The 12,923-nt window shown below is 53.3% G+C and overlaps 1 protein-coding gene across 1 annotated transcript in view; it reads left to right on the plus strand.

Annotated features, from left to right (window-relative positions):
* LOC100899333 (translational regulator orb2-like) overlaps positions 1-12,923 on the plus strand; it is a 124,527-nt gene that overhangs the window by 98,102 nt on the left and 13,502 nt on the right. Inside the window, 2 exon segments of the mRNA XM_029111956.1 lie at positions 9,297-9,356; positions 10,019-10,051. Of these exon segments, the coding sequence (XP_028967789.1) occupies positions 9,297-9,356; positions 10,019-10,051 (93 nt within the window).

A 12,923-nucleotide genomic window follows, 5' to 3' on the forward strand; every position in this document is an offset into this window, starting at 1 on the left:
AAGCGAGCTGCATCTTGCGATATCAGAAGCCTGGAACCTGATTTCCGTGAATTTTCCCTTCCGAGTATCACAGTACCCGACCTATCCGATACTCCGGGGCCGGAGATGGCCTGTCCTAGCCGATCTTGATCAGGCGCTCAGAGTCGGCGTACAAGACTTTCACCACGGTAAATGTCGGCTCGTCCATTCAACTCCTATGTTCGGGAACGGAACAGTGATGCGTTGCTTGTGCGGACTGGAACTCCGAGGACGAGACTCATCTCCGCTCGCTCGCTCGCTTCCAACCTATCCGGTGCTCGTGTCTTCATTGATCGAGATGTATTAGAGGGAAAAGTAGTTTCGGGAACCCGCTCTCTTCATCTGAGGAAAAGCAATCGGCGATCGCTGCCTGGAGCGCCTGGGTTCGTAGGCCATCTACTCTTGAAATGAGGGGAATTGCTCAATAAAAGTAAAAGATGAGAAATATGATTCCGGAGCAGGGAATGGGTCTATTTGAGGAATGGGACACTTGTGACGTCGACGGCCTTGTAGTGTATATGTATTTACAATTCCTTTGTGGAGGGCATCGTTCGCATCCCTCCTTCAGGTTTGGCCTACGGCCAATTCCGGGCGGATCCCTCAGCGACCCACGTCAGTCACCTATTTAATTCCTGCCGTTCCCCTCGCTCGGTGGTATGCCTCTCCGTTTCTCAAACAAGCTAGTAATAATAATTATTGTTCCACTGTGAGTATTCGTCGGTATCCGAGCCTTGATGTTCCTCTGTCTCCCCCTCGGTGGACGGGACTCGAAAATTAATTGAAGCAGCGGCTGGGTGACATTTTTAGCGGAGCATTTTTCCAACTGGGCTAATGAATTTTCTGTAATCAATTTGCGTTGTTTATGACGTTGCGGTCCGCGTGTGTTTTGGTGAGTGCTCGAGAGAGCTCGCCGAGTCGCATGTTGGAGTTCCGTTGCTTGAGCCGCAGTTTTTTTTCGAGTAAACTCGCTTCCCTTCTATTCATTCCCTCCCTCCTTGCCAGTCCAGTTGTCGTCACACTCCAGAGACCGTTGGCAGGACTCGCAGACAAGTGAAGCCCCGTCGGCGTCACTACAATCGAGAGAATCGGGAAGCATCCACGTTCTGACGAAGCTCGAAGAAATGTCCCCGTCTCGCTCAAGGGTCGCCGCGCCGGAACCCTTCTGCCGGGTTCTGTAAATAGTTCGGCTCAACGTCTCGGAGCACCGTGGATCCTGCCCACACCGCGAACGCATCTCGCTCATTGTAGGACCGATCGGAGATTCGAAGCGTCAGCTCTCACCAAAACCGGTCCTCGAAGGTCAAGCACGAGGGAATACCGGCCGAGAGTTGCCATTGTTCTGCCTGCCTCGAAAATCGGGAACGGATTGCGGCGGAACGCCTCTGATATTGTTTCGGTCGCTCCTCTCAAAAGTTCCCGGATACCTCGCGTATATTCACAGCCCGAGTTTTGTCGGCGGCCGGCTTGGCGTCAGAGACCGAGCACGGCTGTCAGTGGAGCGTGCGCGAGTCAACGCGCACGTTCCCTGCTGTAATTGTGCTGTTCGGGCATTTGCTTTGGTTACTTTTAAGCTTAGAAAACCAGCTCGTTCGTTTCGGGTGTCATACGTGTGAACGGCTCAGCAGGCGGAGTTTACGTCCCAGTACAACTCACCGAAATAGCAAGGCCGGCCATTCGTAGTCTGGTGCAGCTCGCTCGGCGGAACTAAGCCCGGCGAAGTGCAGGACAGCGACAAAGAGAGAATACATATACAAGAGCTTTCGGCGAAACAAACACTTGCAGGTACGTCTGTCAAATCGCCGCGGCTGCGAGCAGCAGGCGGACAGGCTGTGGAAGGAGTACACATGGCGAAAAAGAGCTCACAAAGAAGAAATAAGAAAGAAGTGACACCGAACGCGGCCGAAGACACCTGAAAGCGAGAAAGAGGAAGCTAGCGGACTCTTCCATAGGTCAATGTTCTTGCCCGCTGCTCCCGAAAAGACGTCCGACGCGGTTGCTGCTGCTCCCGAATCCCGACGGAAAATGCGCTTCCGAACTCGGCGAATTCCAGACTTGAGAACCGGGAGTGCAGAAACTCTTGTTCGTCGAATCCAGAAATACAAACTCATCAAACTGGATTGAGTTACGCGGCGATTTCGTCGCAAGAATGGGTGCGGTTTTGGAATGAGTTCCTCCCTCAAGCGGCGGCGTTCATTCTGCGGGAAGGATTCGAAGCCGTTCCTCATTCATATCCCCGCAACCCGCTTGCGTCCAACAAACCCGCTCCTTTTTTTTCCGCTTGTTTAAACAGATTGGACGCATTCCTTGCATCTTTTTCCTTGCTGCGCGTCCCGCGATTCTCTTTGCGAGAGCGACAACCGGGAGACGGAGAGGCTTTTATTCCGTTTTCCGTTTTATTTGCAAGCTTTGTGCTTTACTTTTTCTTCCTCAAGCTCGTGCCCTCTTTGCTTCGTCTTCATCTTTCTCCGCTACTCCTACTCGCCGTCCCACGCTCGTTCTGCTTCTCCCCTCGCACTCACGCATTTCTGTTGCCGTCCATTCTTCTGAAGCTTGAAAGGTTTAGACAAAGTGCAGTTTCCCCTTGCCTCCGGTCTTGCTCTGAACGTGAACTCACGTTGAGCGATATTCGCGAAGCAACATGCTCGAATACGTCGGAGAGACCCAAGGGGAAAGTTGTTGACGAGGCGAAAAGTCGGCTGGAATCCAGAGAATGACCCTCAGAATTTTATCGCGCGTGGGGAGGGGCGGGGTCGAAGTATTAGAGGAAAATACGAAGAGAACGGACAGAATGCAAGGCTATATATGAGACCCTGGCGACGACGACGCGAGTAAAAATCGGCAGCTCGGCGGCCCATCCTCGTGTGCGATAGCATGGCTGTCATGAACGTAAATAAGGATGGAACGGGAAGAAGAGGACCGAAGGAAACCAGTTTTCTCGCTGACACCGCTCTTCGCCGCCAGGACCTAATGCCACGAGCGAGCGAACGGACGAACGTATGAGGAGGAAGTTGGTTGCACTAGTAGTGGATATAAACATGTCTTGCGCTCTCCATACTTTCTTCTTTGCTCCCCATCCGAATGAGAGTCTGCCTACCGGCTAACCCCCTTGCCGCCATCCTGCGCGGCCGCCCGTAGCAGAATGTTAGGCCGTTGACAGATGATACGATGCCATCTCTCTGTGCTCCCACTCGTCCCCCCGCTCCTCCTCGAGCGCTGCTCTTCTAGAACCACTCGATGGATAGCTAGTCGGATGGACCGACAGCTAGGCGGACGGGCGGAGGAACGAACGAGCGGACGGACGCAGGGACGCACTCACTCCTAGATGAGCAAGCAACACTCTTCAGCTGAGCTAGCTCCTGCCAGCCATCTCGTTGTTTATGTGTATCGGATCGATATGTTGTTCCGCTGTGGGTTGCGGTATTGGACCTGCCTGCCTGTCTGCCGATCGAGTGGTCGACAGCTTTCTATCTGCCGAAGCAAAAACGGAAAAATTCTGCTGTATCCCTCGACTTTCCGCTCGGGCCCCTCAAGTGTTTACCTGCCGATGTTCCCGTCCACGGGAGTTCTCGTATGCGCACATGCGGGGAGCACACATGTGTGCAGAAGTGTATTCGTTCGTATACGCCCGAGAGTTCGGCGCGAACTACGTCGGTAGGTCCGTCCGTTCGCCCGTATGTCCGCTCGTTCGCAAGCTTGTTCTATGGCTCGCGGCTGGGTGGGTCGCACACGAGCCAGTCTCGCTTCCGAACTTTTAACAGCCTCATTTTCGGGGAATCGAGCGAGCGTAGGGCAAAGAACGCTTCCAGCCCCACTAATATCCGATCCGTCCGAACGCTTTCTCATCCGCCCGAGCGCTACTGCCCGCTTTCTAATACTTCCATTATCGGCGGCGTGACGCTAGTTCCGCGCCTCATAGTCGCCACGCTTTTGGAACAAGTCCTCCCGCTAGTAAGTATGGAGCTGTGGAAACGAAGGCTTGGATCGACTGAGCTCCCGGATCCTCCGATCATCTCGTTGCGAGGTCCAGGTTCTTCATCTCGATCGGACATTCTGACGGTAGTTCGATACCGGGTGGCGTCCGAGCAGGATGCGGAATGTCACGGAGCGTTCGGAGATGGCATTACCTCCCGTGCGGGAGCGCACCACGCTCGATCCGACATCGGTGCTCGTCGTTCTTATCTTCGCCCCACTGACGCTATCGCTTCGTCGTGGAACAACGTCAACGTAGGGATCGCCGTCCGATAGAACGCATTTATACCAAGGAGAACTTCTGGTCGGGCCGTCCTTATTTCCCGGCTCGAAGGAATTCGTTCCGTCCGTCTCCGCTTTCTGGCGGACAGATATATTCATTCTTGCCTGAGGCGACCGTTCTGTCCCTCAGGCGATTCTGAGCCTCATTCCCTGAAGGCGAGTAGAATTATTGGAGCAATTCTCTCTGGTCCAACGTCTCGGACAGAAGTGACGCTTATCAGGCTCCGCTGGTCTGACAGCTCTCCTGTTTGTTCCCCGGGACGGTTGCGAGCACGCGAGGCTTTTCCGCGAAGACACGGCTTCGATTTGCTCTTAGGGAAGGAGCTCTGTTTGCCCTGTCAAAGATCTTCTGCAACACAGCGATATAGGAGCTTCCGGATTCATTTCTGTCCACTTCAGAGTGACAGCGAAGTGTTCTCGGATAGAGCGTGGCGAGGACGTAAGGGGCTTGGAAGGGCCTTCGATGTCGTCGCAGCCATACCAAGCCAAATATACGGGGCTCAGCGACCGAAGCAGCGAGCGCAGACGTGTGTCCAATAAGATCGGAGTCGGCCGAACTCCGTCTGAGTTTTGCGTCCTTCGGAATGAAGCTTGTTTTATGATGGGGAAAAGTTTTATCGTGTTGCGCCCTCGGCTGTTAGTCCAGCTGGCGACGTCAACAACGTCGGCGAAAACCACTTCTGCGCAAGTTGTCGATTGATGGAGAAGACGCATAGCATTAGCTTATCGCAGCGGGCCGGACGGCCGGCTCGCTGACGTCGTCTCGTCTGTCGGTCGGTCCGTCCGTCCGTCCGTCCGTCCGTCTGCCCACAGATTCGTTCGTTTGTTCGGAGTCCATCCGTTTGTCGTCGAGATAACTGTGAGTGGAGAGCGCAAGGGACTCGTTGCAAGTGTGCTAGTCAGTCGCTCGCTTTGTCGCTCTAAGAGCCGAGCAGTCTCGACGGCCGGTCAAACGCAACAGGCCGACAACGAAGCGACCGGAAACTTCACGATACCCCCCGCGACTGGCAGAAAGCATGATAGAAGCAAATGAGGACTTGGAAAGAGCATGCGTCGGTCGGCCCCTAATTTCACAATCGTCTGGAGCCACCCGACCCCGACGAGTGCGAGTCGCGAAAACGGCGAAACCGCGCGCCGCTCATCTAAACGTAGAGGAGCTTTCTCCGGTGCAAGGACCGAAATGATCAAAGACTTTGGATCTTGGAGACTCTCCTTTGAAGCATTCGGACGGATGTATCGTTACACTTGGAAGCTGGTTCTACAATTGACGTTTACTGTTCAGTCAGATCAACATCTCTGGGTTTGTAAATAAGGTGGAGCTGATCTACAAGCTCATGCTGGGTTTCCGGAAGTTTTATACCAGGGAAAACTCACTCTCTTACCCCTCGGGAATTTTCAATTCTCACCCGTGAGCGCGGTTAAAGAGGACCCACCGAGTGTGAACGGTCCCAACGAACAAACGAGGAGGAAGAGGCGACCTAGAAGTTGACTAAGAGCGAGTGCCCATAAAGAACACCTGATGGCAGTGCGGGGGTTCAGCTGCTCCGTCTTCGCTTGCTCTAATTACGGTCAATGTTCTTCGCGTGTGTCTCCGCACTGGCTCCCAGCTCCATCGACTCTTGTCCTGAAGAGCAACACTAAAGAAGAAGAACAAGGAGAAATACTCCTTTTTCAGAGCCCAACTTTGCTCGTCTTGTTCTTGGCTTGCCGGCCGCACGGACGCTCGGGATTCGGGACGCCGGCAGGGCGGATCTTAAGTCCCCGGGCAGACAGACGGGCAGCCGGACGGATGGACGAACGAACGCTTAGGTCCCAGAGAACCGACTGCACCGTGGAGCAGCCGCGGCTGCTCGGATGGCTCCGGTCGCCCACCCGCCCGAGATGTCAGCTCGGCTGCGTGTATCTGTCCTCTCTCATAATAAAAAATGCCACTAAGTCAGGAGAAATCTCACCAGAGACTCCTCTGCGAAAGAAGTGGCTTGCTCTTCCCTTCTTGTCCTCATCTTCACTCCAGACCACCCCTGAAACCATACTGCTTTCGGACGCGATTGTTCGGTTATAGCAGATTCCCCACGCAACGGATGGCAGCCACAGAATCCTCATGTTCTACTATCTCCCTCATCTCCTTCCGTCGTCTCCTATTTTGTGCTGCTGACGCGGTTTGAGCGAAATCCCTTTCCGACAACAGAAGTAGCAGATACTTCGGCTAACAGAGAAGGTCCCGGGCGGAGGGTCAGTCGTCAAGCGGCAAGCAATATATCTTGTCAACCTCGCAGTAATCGCCCACGAGAGCTCTCCCTCCCCCGCTGGCGAGCCGAGTCTTATGGAAGAATGAAGTAGATGGCGCCGGGGTCAACAGACATCTGGAGGAGTCAGCACTTCAACTCGGCATCAATTAGAGAGCTCACTATCGCTCAGAATGTCACTTTTCTATGCGTCACCTCTGGGGACATTCTCCTCATATTGGAAGTGGCCGAGTGCGACGCTCGAAGTAATCGGCAGACGTCTGAAAATCTTTGTCGTCCTGTTCTCGATATTCTCCGGGGCAACAGCCCTCCGACTGGTCCGCTATCTGATCCGATGGGAGCTATCGGACATGCGAGAGGCCAAAAGCTTAGCGTTGCCCCCGCAGCAAGACGGCAAGTCCCGATGAGCAGCTTCTGTCGGCTCTGCACTTTTTAACGAGCAACATTAGCCGAAACAGCATTGTGATGCTCATCTCTCCATGGGAGAGTCCGACTTTCTGTCCTAGTGACTGTCCGCTTTCGAAGTTACAAGTACGAGGGGGCTCATCCGAGAGAGTCCGAGGACAATCGAACGAGCGAACGGAGGAAGAACGAATTGAAGCAAATGAGAAGCCAGAGCCGGGATAGGGGTCCACGGAGAAAGGAAACGGCAGGAGCGAGACTTGTGAGACAATGAGAAATAGGCAGAGAACAGCCGCCGAAAAGAATTCGGAGAGGGATAGAAGCGGCTGCGAAAAACGATGGGGCCTCGTTAGAAGACGGTGGGAAGGAAAAAGAGACACGGCACATAAAATAACAATTGTTAAATTTCCGACACTCCCGCCTTAAGGGCCACTTCGCAGCCGCGTCCATCGTTGTCTTTGTTACCGCTGCTTCGGTTGTCTCGACTCTCTCCTCTCTCAATTTTCCATGTCCATTCGGCCTCAACACTAGGTATGTCACAACAAATGACCAAAAGATGACGACAAGAATTCCGAGGGAAGTGATTCCCTCTCCAGCATTCATGCGCTCGTTGGGTCTGGCCACCAGCTGCAAACGGGTCCGACTCGGGACTTGGCCAGGGAATGAGGGATCAATTAGACAGCAGAAAAGGATCACAGTGGCGTGCTTCCGAGAGACGGTGTCCCACTTATTGCCCATCTCTGCAGTAGTAGATTCTCTGTGAATGAGACTGGTCTCCGGGAGCCATCCTTGATTGGATGCGAGCCGCGAGCCAGTGTATCAGAGGAATATCAAATGGGAAGAGATTGAGAGAGAACTCAGATCCAAAGTATCTGCTTGCATTTCACATACAGCCAGAGCTAGTGAAATACGTGGCTACAAAGATTCCTGTCGGTCCGCTCCGCTGATCGCTCAGCTGGCTCGTGCTGATAACGAGAATTGGAAGAACCTCTCGGGAACAGCTTGCATATGAAAGGCGGGGGGGGGGGGGTGCACGACATTGGAAGGCGGAGGACCTCAGCCTTTCCCGGGGAAGGCAGAGCTTGGCAGACAGACACCCACATCCAGCGAGTCGAGGAGGCAAGGGGAATTGGGTAGGCGGATGGGGCTTCCGCCTGTGTCGCCTTGACTTAATCATCTTCGTCACTTCTTCGCGCCGCGGGTTCGAGCCGGGGATTCTGTTAATCCATCGAGTACATCTTCACGAAGGTCACGATGCATCAGCGGTCTGGCTGCATAAAAATAATGCCCATCGGGAGGCGAGGAGGCACTTCACAGCTCATTGACTTGTGAGATGGAAATCGATGGCTGCGCGGTCAGGCTCTCTCTTTGGTGAAGATGACCGATAGGAGCGGACTCCGCCGATCACCGGCGGACTGTCATGTTTCATTTGAAGTCGGTGCGAGAAACGCGGACAAAGGACTCACAGACGGATAGAAGATGTGCTCGGGAAGGGCCGAATCCGCGAACTGGCACTATAACCTTCAACGTCGTCGGCAGCTAAATCAAAGGAGACGTTTGGATGACTGCTTCCCGGCTGCTCCTCTGGCTCTTCGTCTCCTCTCTCGTTCTCGTCGTATCTCTTTCTTTCCTCCGTTTTCTTTGGCCGTCCGTTTCTGAGACGTCCTAGCTTGCTTGCTAGCTCGATCTAATGGAATATAAAGTAAGCACTCTTAATGCACCTCTTAAATCCCCGCCGCTGCCACTAGCAGAAGCCGGTTGCTCGACTGGGCGGTTGGGTGGCCGTCCGGTCGGCGGTCGACCATTCCGCTTCCCTCGGCGGTGTGTCGCCCGTTCGCAAGTCGCCGTCTCTTTCACAACCTACATCTAAAGTTCGAAGGATTCTCAGCTGGCCCTCGGAGGGGGCTCGTTTTGTTGAGAGTACCTTTTTCCTTCGATTCGACCCCGCTCTACATTTGTCGCTGCCCGTAGGTGCATTGCGAGCGCCTCACATCTGATTTACCTAGCTCCAGTAGCTGCGAAACTCTGACTGAGTGGAAGAGCTTAATCTATGCAGGCTGGATGCTTTTAGAAGTTCCTCCTAGCGGGCCCTCCCTGGAGAGATTGGCGACTGAAACAGCGGATCCACAAACCATTGGACCATTGGTCGGGATTCCAGAGAGCTGTGTTATTCAAATCGAAAGTCGGGGAGTTCCACAGTCCTTGAACTTATCCAGATCGAAATTCGCGGTGTCTGAAGTGTTTCCACTTTTCTCCTTCCAGGTTACGTGAACTATAACAGCCTGAACCAACATGGAGGACTGTCAGGAGGTCTTGGGGGAGGAGAACTCGATGGCCATCTTCCGGCTGGGCTTGCCTGTCACAACCCGGTTGTCCAACAGCAGCACAACGATCACTCATCGTTTCCGTCGCAGTACAAACGCTTCCCCTGTAGTAGAGGTGAGTTTCGTTTCCGACGAAATATCGCCAAGTGACCGCGGAACTTTTCGCAGACTTCTAAATTGGTCGCGATCTATTGTGTGTGGAGAGCCAGGCATTACGAGTTCTGTTGGGAGCGGGAACATAATTAGAGTTGGGCAGTGCGCGACCTTTGCCTGGGAGAGATACCGGAGGTCAACGAATCAGCGAGTAGGATTTCCTGTGCAGAATCTGTCGACGCGCTCCCCAGATGTACGTAATCTCCCCAAGGAGTTGGAATGACAGCCGAGCTTTTAGATAATTCAGTTTCGAACTGAGAGCTCCATCCCCGGTCGCTTTCCCCCCGCTCGTTCGTTCGCCGTGGTCTCTCCTCGCACCGCGAAATAGTCGACTGGAAATCTGGATGAGTACCTACACGTCGAACGGTCTGTACTGCACTCAATCCCACGGAGTCGGCGCCAGCCGGCCAGACAGCAAATATTTTATTAGAGCCACTCGAGGGTCAATGATTCATCAACTCCAACTTCTGAGACAATCACGGCGGCTTACCGCTCCCGCGAGCGGATGAGCACCCTGGTTTTGAAACTTCGTCCTATGTAAACCTACCTTGCGCCACCGACTCAGCGGACCGGCGTTCATTCTCGGAAGCATTCAATTAACAGCGGCCGTTTCTGCTTTTACAGCCCATCAGATACGGAACTATGGACATACACGAGGTGAGAACCCTTACTTGACGACCCCTTTGCGTACATAATAGTAGGTATCGACGAACGGAGGGAGCAGTTCAATTTGAATACGGAGCCTCTCTTTCGCCAACCCTCCGGAGATGGAAAGCCTATCAAAACAAGACTTGGAAACGATTGGGGCTGAGTTCCTCAGCCCCTCTTCCTTTAGCTAGATGACTACCTACTCGCGTGGTCGGTCGGTCGGTCGGCTGGTTGCCCCCTCGGGCGATGAGATGTCATCCTGTACCTATATCCCTCCCCTTTCACCGAGTTCCCATCCCTCACTTCTACTCTCCGCCTCTCCCTCTCTCTGACGCCGCGACGAGTCCCACTTCTCCGCCGCTTGGGCTTCCTGGCATGTCCCTCCAGCCTTCGTTCTCGCTTTCCCCGAGAGCTCTCTCCATCTGCTTGAACCAATCCGAGAATTGTGTTAGCCCGAGGCAAGCTTCCGATGGCTGTTCAGCGTCACGCTATCTGCAAACTAATTTCTCGCCGCTTGGTGGACATCTTCGAAACGGGTTACTGCTTCTGTCTTCTGTTGACCGCTGTATGACTGGAAAACGTCACCTGTCACAGAAAGCGGCATTCAACCGATTCGAGCGGAGACGAATCGAGAGATGCTCAAGAATGATCCTCTCTCCTGGAGACGTTCGCTGCTGGTGTCCGGGACTGCTTCCGGGCGATCTCTCCATGCCTGAAATGGGAAAAATTGGAATGTACTCATCCGCGTCAGATCAGGAATAGGAACCTCTTGATTCGTGGTCACGAGAACCTTCTACATAGATTGCTCATTCCATAAGTACTCCGTTCCATGAGATCTTCATTCTTCACAACTCACAGCTTGGGCGGCACACCCTCGCTTACGCCGGCGCTTCTTGGGCGAACGGTAGCAGACAGCAGATGCACTCGGGTGGATCGAGCACGGCTCGTCTGAATCTCGCCGGCAGTGTGAATCGAACACACACTTGCGGTAATCCTCGTGGGGAGCTCGGGGAAGGCTGCTCGGAACCGACACCGATTTCGCTGTACACTTTCCAGCAGCATGAATGACCTGAGTGACCGTTTCGCTCAAAGATAATGCTTGCGCACAAGGCGTGCAGGCCCCACCGCCCCACGGACCGCTAACCAGCGCTCTTGGTTCCCTTCTAGATCCTGTAGAACATCGATATATACCAGGTGTATGCTCATGAAATGAGACAAAATTTGCTGAAAACTCGAGTTTGTAATTTTTTATCAGAAGAACTGATCTCATTCGAAGTACGCGCCGTCGTTGCTAATACACGACGCCCATCTCTCAGGCAATCGATGGATTCCGCGCCAATAAAATTCTAGAGATTTTGAGGCGAAAAAATTGGTCACCCAATTTTGAACATTTTCGAAGGTCTCGAACTTCTGCACTGAAAGTGCATGACCCATTGCTGCGAACAGGTGGTAGTCGGACGGGGCCAGGTCTGGGGAGTAAGCGGGATGGGGTAGCACTTCCCAGTTCAGGCTTTCGATGGTCCGCGAGACGTCGCTAGAAGTGTGGCAGGGTGCGTTGTCGTGCAACAAGATTGCTCTCTCGCGCCATGACCAAATTTCGGGACGGATGTGACGCATGGCATAGTACAAATTCGTCAATTGCTGGATGTAACGATCGCTGTCGACTGTTTGGCCGGGCTTCAGAAGCTCGAAGTAAATAACTCCACGCTGGTCCCACCAAACGCACAGCATTGCTTTTTTCCCGAAGCGGCTCGGCCTCACGGTGCTCGAAGGTGCTTCCCCAGGGTTCACCCACGATTTCTGACGCTTCGGATTTTCGAAATATATCCATTTCTCGTCGCTAGTGACGACGCGATGCAGAAATGATTTCCTTTTGAATCTATCGAGAAGGATTTTGCTGATTGTCTTACGGGCCTCTTGTTGTCTTTCCGTCAATTCATGAGGAACCCATCTGGATAGCTTTTGGATTTTCCCCATTTCGTGGAGCCGTCTGGAGATCGTCGATTGATTAACGCCGAGTCTCCCGGCAAGCTCCGCTTGCGTCTGAGTATCATCCTCGTCTAGTAATGCTTGCAGATCGAGGTCCTCGAATTTCTGTGGAGGTTTCCCACGATCTTTTGTTTCGACAGTGAAATTCCCATTCCCAAATCTCAGGAACCATCGGAATGTTTGAGCGCGACTAAGGGCTCGTTCACCGTAAGCTCTGCCGAGCATTTCATGAGCCTCCGTCGCAGTTTTCCCGAGGTGGAAACAAAAAATCAGCGCTTCCCGCTGATGAGCATTTTTTGGGTCGAAATCGGACATTATCAGTGAGTCGGAAATTTTATAGACAACGATGTGCGAATCAAGCACCTATCGGATATTATGGCCCGAAGATTGGATTGAGAGATAGGATATATAGAGTTTCTCCACGTTCGCCGCAGCGGCCGGAGCGCGGGCTTTTCAAATTGTCTCATTTCATATGCATACACCTGGTATCTTCACGCTTGCAAGGCAAGAATACTTACGTCGATGTCGAACCAAGAGGTGCTGAAAGTGATCGGGGCTCAAAGCGATGAACCGAATCCCGCAGCGCTCGAAGTGGCGGCCAGGCGGGTGACACTGAAACGAAGAGCTCTCCAAGGCCTGGGAACTCTATTGCAACTGATTGAAGGTGCTTTAGCGCGGTCCACTCAAGCTGGTAGTCTGATTCGGCCAAGTACTGACACCCTATCGAGATCCATAAATCGCAGGCGTGGAAAATTCATGAGACCAATGGCCGCCCCTCAAGATCGCTCCTCGATAGTCGTTCCCGATGAATACACACTATTCGAAAGTGAGCCCGGAAAATTCGAAAAATTCCTCATAGGCGACACAGGTGAGCCGCTCACTTCCAGCCGTT

This window comes from Galendromus occidentalis, unplaced genomic scaffold (assembly GCF_000255335.2).
Source record: "Galendromus occidentalis unplaced genomic scaffold, Mocc_1.1 scf7180000077477, whole genome shotgun sequence".
Taxonomy (NCBI): domain Eukaryota; kingdom Metazoa; phylum Arthropoda; class Arachnida; order Mesostigmata; family Phytoseiidae; genus Galendromus; species Galendromus occidentalis.